The following is a 6,111-nucleotide window of genomic DNA, read 5'->3' as shown; positions in this document are numbered from 1 at the left end:
TCCGTTATTACACTCTTAAATCCTGCTACTTATTCCTGCGTCTTTTGGGATCTTACAAAGCTTCAAAGTCGTCAACGATTTTGATAGTCGACGTAATCGTGACTAGTCGACTAATCGTGGCAGCCCTAAAAGTGATTCACCCTTTCATGCATGAATTATGACAAACTCAATCGGGATTTTTATTCATCGTTAGGAATGAAAAAATGATTTTTGAACTTCATTTTTTAAACATGTACTTTTTAAAGAGGTTCAGTGGACAACATTTTAACTTAAGAATTTGACAAACGAATAAACAATACACACCGTGTATATTGTTTATGTGCAAGTACACCATCAACACTGACACAAATACACGGAAACGGCCTTAGAATAGCTGTCCACTGTAGTGACCACTATGCGTGAAAGGGTTAAACTCGTGATTGCTTCGGCCTCCTCTGGATATAACCTGAGGTTACTGTCAGTGCTGACCTCGTTTGGGACAGGTTAATGCCGAGTTTAGCCTTATAGCTTATATACTAACCGCCGACAGGTTGATTCTGTTCACCTGGACGTAGCGGTTTCAGTGGGAGGAACGTTTCGTCACTTTTCCAGGTGACTTTTTCACATGAGTGACGCTACGTCCAGATGAGCGGGATGTGCTTACCTGGAAGATTAAGCATGCATCAAAACACTTTATATGCTAACGTTAGCGCAGCTGCTAGCACTGATACCCGGAGTGCATTTAAACCGCCTAACCCGGGCTAACTCACGCTAACCCTGGTTATCCCGGATAATTCGTCTCAGCCTCACCTCCGGAAGCGGCACGAGCCGGTCCAGGACGTGCCTGACCACAGAACCGACCGGAAACACGCAGGTAGAACCTCTGCGGCCCAAAGCGCTCACCGACACCTCCATGTTGCACAACGCTCATGCGCAGCTCTTCCGCTTCTTACTGGCTGAGTTTTTCTTCCCTGACTTAAAACGCGCGTCATTGTTACTGTACAGATGTACAATGATATACAGCGCCACCTGCTGATCCGGAGTGCACTGAGCCCACGTCACGCCACCACAACAATTCGAATTAGTGAGCTAATAATGTGATTCATGGTCTCAGTTTCATGCATTAGGTAAAAGACACAAGCGAGAGGTCAAACAAGCAGAACGTTTATAGTTTGAACTGCTTTTACATCATGGGAATGTTTTATGGTTTTAAAATCTTGTCTGGTTTCATTTATAAAGCATGGAAAATTCAGTTTTGCACTATTGTATTTATTTATTCTCATTCTTTTCTATTTCTTATTCTACTTTTATTCAAGCACAACACTGTTGGACTGATTCTTAGTTGATCTTATTTCTGTATAGCTACATATTTGAATTTGTTCATTTTTATGTTCACAGTTTGCACCTTTGATCCAGGAGGAAGATATTTGACCTCACTGTATACTTAAGTGTAAAATGTTGGGTAGAAAATAAAAGTCTACTTAGAGTGCTTTTTGGAGGACCACGTGACGCTTTTGCCTCTACAGCCTTCACAGGAAGTGCGCGGAGACAGAACTTCCGGTTGTGCGGTAAACATGGCGGCGCTGTGCAGGGTCGTGTCGGGGCTCCGGTATCGGGTCCGGCTCTCCCCCCGGTTCCTCCGGAACTCCTTCAGCTCGGACTCGGGCCCCGCCGAGAGCCCGATCTCCGGGTTCTCCGCCGCCTTCGACCACCAGGAGGTGCTCCGGCGGGAGACACAGAGCAACGCGGCCGGGCCGAAGGCCTCCTCTTTGGATCCGGAGCTCAGCTTCGCTGCGCTGCTTCGTCGGTCCCCGCTGATCCAGATGGGCCCAGCCAAGGATGCGGTGGTAGTGGGCAGGGTGTTCCGGGTGGTCCGCGACGACCTCTACATCGACTTCGGTGGGAAGTTCCACTGCGTGTGTCAGCGGCCGGCCGGGGCCGACGGCCTGCAGCCGGGCTCCAGGGTCCGTCTGCGGCTGCAGGACATGGAGCTCACCGCCCGCTTCCTGGGAGCCAGCACCGACACCACGCTGCTGGAGGCCCAGGCAGTGCTGCTGGGCCCGCTGGACGGACGGGAGCACCAGATCCGGGACTGAGGCTGGAACGAGGTGGACTGTGGCCCACGGGTGGAGGACTCTGGTTGTTCTTGTGCGCACCGAGGCTCAGCAGGGCCCGAAACAAGGACTGAATTAAACAGATTTTCTTATTACGTGACGTTTGACTGTGCTGAATGACCCCTGACCCTGGTCACGTGACATTGTTACGCTGCTGGCTGCTGTCACTGTTCGTTATCATCAACACTGAAACTGACCAATCACGGAACTGTGATGTCATAACTTTGCAGTGTGTTTGTAAAAGTCTGTCATGGAAAAATCATTGCAGCTGTTTTCTTTATTTCTGCAATAAATAAATGTGTGATCGACGTTCAGCTCACTCCTCTCGGTTTCACACATCATTAGTCAGCTGCAATACTGAGGTGAGATGGCAGGTTAAAGGTCAGCTGATAAAGCTTCAGGTCGGGGAAGAGCAGCATCAGCAGCTCCTCACACAGGAAACGAGGCGAAGCTCAGAGAAACAGACACAACGATGCTGATCAATTACTTTATTTTTCTCCCAGCATCCATTCAACAGCTGGAAGACCCGTGATTATAGAAACTACTACCTGCACAGGTGTGCTACAATACCTGTGTGTGTGATCATGCAGGATATGAATAAGGCTGCAGACTACTCTGATTAATATCTTTCTGCTGCATGCTTTACTGTAGCAGTACTGCAGTGTAGTTCAGTGCAGTAGAGCTGTGATGGACTGGTTCTTCCTGGAGGAGGCGCTCTGACGCTCCGGTGACTCAGCCGCACATGCTCATACAGAGCCACTGAGGAGAGAAGACACATTGACAGTCTGTGAGATTAAAGTTTGATGTGACAGATTATTTACTCTTTTATTTTTGTGTAATAATCACATTAAATTCATATTCATGTCCTAAATCCTCGTGACTCGCAGGAAGGAGGCGGGGGTCATTTTTCAAAGGTTTGTGCTTTAATGTGAGCGAGTGAGAATTATGCTCTGGCGCAGAGGCTCAGACAAAACGTGAACCGTAAATCATCGGCTTACAAGAGATCTGACTGAGTCAAAGCATCCTTTATGCACGGCTCCTCAAGCAATGAAAAGATCGGTCCACAGTAATCTGGTTTACGCAGCAGAATAAATTTGTTATTATAAAAACAATAAATAAAATGTAGACTGGAGGCAGGAGGGGCACTAAAACACCTTTCTGCACCTCCTGGTTCCCAAACAGAGCCGGAGGCGACCCTAATGTTTCCTGTGAAATGATCCACAAACATAGACTGTACGTTGAAGATGGAAGATACTCCACGTATGGAACAACAGGTCCATAAATACGAAAACAGTATTTACACAGAAAAATGATGCAAAACATTATTCTCATCACAGGCCTGACGGACACTGATGCTTACAGGCAACATATCAAAGACCTGCTTCCGCTCATATGAAACTAACATGGGTCTGATACTCGAGCGCGTCTAAGCTCAGTGTTTGTGGAGCTCAGAGACGGTTTACCTCGATGAGGTTCATCTCCACGGTGCCCGTCCCGTCTGTGTCCAGGTGCTGGAAGGTTCCTGACAAACACACACGGAGCAGCTCAGGACAAATAAAATGTTAAAAGGTTTATTGTGCATGTTCTCGCGGTCACATGATCAACCTACGGAACATGGCCTCCAGTTTGACGAGGCAGCAGGTGAAGTTGTCAAAGTCGATGATCTCGTTGTCGGCGTATCGAGCCACCAGCATCTGATGCAGCTTGTTGTTCAGTTTGAAGCCTGCGGACGCGACAGATCTCAGGTCAGTTTAATGCAACAGAGCACGCTCAGTAACAATGCAATACTCAGTTACCGCCATTTTCCAGCGCCAGACGCATCTCGTAGGAATTCATGCAGCCAGATTTATCCAGATCGAACTCTCTGAAGATTCCCTGAAAACATGAAACCAAACTCGTCATCGCAGGACTCGATCGGATCGATCAGCAATCGGATTGAAGATTTTGTTACCCAAACATTTAAAACCCACAAAACCAGGACCTGATGGACCAGCACCGATAATCAATCGCTCAGACTTGGGGCCACTTCTTAAACTAATCAGACTGGAAGAAAAAGAGGAAAGCGATCGAAGGGACACGCGACTCGGTGCTCCGTCTCATGACAGATAAAGTTTTTATGTTTGAAATGAACTCGATATCTTTCACCTGTGAGCTTCAGGTGTTCACACTCACCAGCCACTTCCTGATCTTGTTCCAGAGGATCTGAAACTCCAGCAGCCCGAGGCGAGCGCTGCCATCTTTCTGAGATCGAGTCAAGGCCAACACGTCTTATTTCAGACATCAGTCATCAAGCTTTACCTGTCCAACGTGCTGAGCGGCGAGGATACGTCCATGAGGCTGACCATGGCTCTGCAGGACTCCGTGCTGAAGCCGTCAGTCTGCAGGTCTCTGTCTGCAAACCAGACCAGATCACAACCACATCAGAGCCAACCTCTCTGACCAATCAGAAGCCTCCATCTGATTGAGGAAGACTCACGTTTGGACACGACTCTGTTGAGGATGGTCCTGAGCTCCCGCACTGAGATCTCCATGTCCTACAGGGAGGAAACAGGAAGTGAACGTCCTCGCTCTTTCTGCACGTTCAGTCCAAGAACGTTTTAATTCATGAACTCACGTCTCCAGACAGCTGAGCGAACATGGACCTGAAGGAGTCGTCGATGTCGCTCTCTGACACTTCCTCCTGCAGAGAAGAGCAGGAAGGTCAAAGGCCAAAGACACAAAGTCATAAAGCAGCCAGTTTGGTTTGTTTACCTCTTCATCAAAGTTCGCCACCACGCCGTCGTCCATCTCCCTGCAGAGTCACAGACTGTCACTGAGAGGTCTTTTATTTTGATAAGTAAAGGTGTCTAGATAGATCATGGTGAACTCACTGGCTCTCAGACTGCTTCTCTGTGAATACCCGCAGGACAAAGTCCGCCTCCTTCGAGGGTTCAAAGGTCGACGGGACAATCAGGTACTCGCCGGGCGGCAGGCGGAACCTGCCGCTCACCTCTCGCAGGTTGATGAAGGTCTCTGAGCGAGCGCAAGAGGACTGACGCAGGAAGAAGTCCTTCTTCATGTGAACGCTGGGACAGCCTCGGTGCTGGGGGACAGACCAACGCCGCCACCGTTAGCGAGTTAAAACAAAAACGGAAAAGTGAAACGGACCGGAGCGACTCACCTGTTGAGGAATCTGTGAACGAGAACAGAGGAAACGTCACCAACAGCAGAAATACAGCGTGATAACAACATCACCTTTCTGACCTCTGACCTCATAGATGGCAAAGCCAATGGTGTGCATGTCCTGGCCTTGGCGGCGGTAGCGGCGGCGGTCTTTTTGCATCAGCGCCACCAAGAAGCTGCAGGCGGCTTCTTCATCTTCGGGGTCATCGTCCTCCTCTAGCAGGGAAATTTTATACTGAGGGTTGATCCAGAAGGTGTCTGCAGGAGAGCATCACGAGTATGTAGTTATAACCAAGGCACACACAGGTGTCAGGTGTAGCGCGGGCTCTACGCTGGGTCCTCCGCTTCTCTCTTTAGACGCTTAGATCAGGACAGAAGTTCGGCTGAGCCCCTGAAGATCATCATGTAGCATCTGCTTATCAGTGATCAACACGCTGAGCAGCGCTGTTGATTTGAGAAACTCTAAAATCCAGATTATAAAGATGCACAAAAACTTTCATGCTGATTGGGGACTCAGTAAAAATCTGATGGACTGACTTAAACTGTGTCGGGTCCAGGCCCGCTCACTAACACGCCACCCTGAAGGTACGCCAACAGTCAGAGCCACCTGGGCTCACCTGCACTAACTAATTGTTAACGTTTCCTCACCGTCGGACCATGGTCCGGAGACTGGGACGGGAGGGGTAGATGTCCTGTTTTGGGGTCAACTCCCTTCACTTTTCGCAGAGTAGTGAGGCAGGCAGAAATGATCTGAGACACCAGGAATACTGAAGAGACGAGGCTTCAATGGTAAATGGCCTGTATTTATACAGCGCTTTACGAGACCCTAAGGACCCCAAAGCACTTTACACAACCA

The 6,111-nt window shown here is 48.9% G+C and overlaps 3 protein-coding genes across 3 annotated transcripts in view; 1 reads left to right on the top strand and 2 right to left on the bottom strand.

Annotated features, from left to right (window-relative positions):
* sde2 (SDE2 telomere maintenance homolog (S. pombe)) overlaps window positions 1-1,364 on the bottom strand; it is a gene marked incomplete in the record, with an annotated part of 7,255 nt that extends 5,891 nt beyond the window's left edge. The window contains 1 exon segment of the mRNA XM_005944468.3: window positions 790-1,364. Within this exon segment, the coding sequence (XP_005944530.2) occupies window positions 790-894 (105 nt within the window).
* A 111-nt stretch (window positions 1,365-1,475) lies between these two features.
* On the top strand, window positions 1,476-2,401 carry mrps28 (mitochondrial ribosomal protein S28). The gene has a single exon (XM_005944462.3). It carries the CDS (start codon window positions 1,554-1,556, stop codon window positions 2,073-2,075), a length of 522 nt encoding a protein of 173 aa, XP_005944524.1. The 5' UTR covers window positions 1,476-1,553; the 3' UTR covers window positions 2,076-2,401.
* Window positions 2,402-2,492: 91 nt separating this feature from the next.
* LOC102299453 (calpain-1 catalytic subunit) overlaps window positions 2,493-6,111 on the bottom strand; it is a gene marked incomplete in the record, with an annotated part of 12,314 nt that continues 8,695 nt past the window's right edge. The window contains 12 exon segments of the mRNA XM_014340777.2: window positions 2,493-2,852; window positions 3,557-3,615; window positions 3,703-3,816; window positions 3,890-3,968; window positions 4,266-4,334; window positions 4,421-4,485; window positions 4,570-4,627; window positions 4,708-4,773; window positions 4,845-4,884; window positions 4,964-5,175; window positions 5,254-5,265; window positions 5,344-5,513. Coding sequence (XP_014196263.2) covers window positions 2,826-2,852; window positions 3,557-3,615; window positions 3,703-3,816; window positions 3,890-3,968; window positions 4,266-4,334; window positions 4,421-4,485; window positions 4,570-4,627; window positions 4,708-4,773; window positions 4,845-4,884; window positions 4,964-5,175; window positions 5,254-5,265; window positions 5,344-5,513 — 971 coding nt within the window.

Source organism: Haplochromis burtoni, unplaced genomic scaffold (assembly GCF_018398535.1).
Source record: "Haplochromis burtoni strain Fernald_Lab_line unplaced genomic scaffold, NCSU_Asbu1 Contig_387, whole genome shotgun sequence".
Taxonomy (NCBI): domain Eukaryota; kingdom Metazoa; phylum Chordata; class Actinopteri; order Cichliformes; family Cichlidae; genus Haplochromis; species Haplochromis burtoni.
Note: the sequence above shows the minus strand (reverse complement) of the source record. Positions and strands in the feature narration are given on the sequence as shown.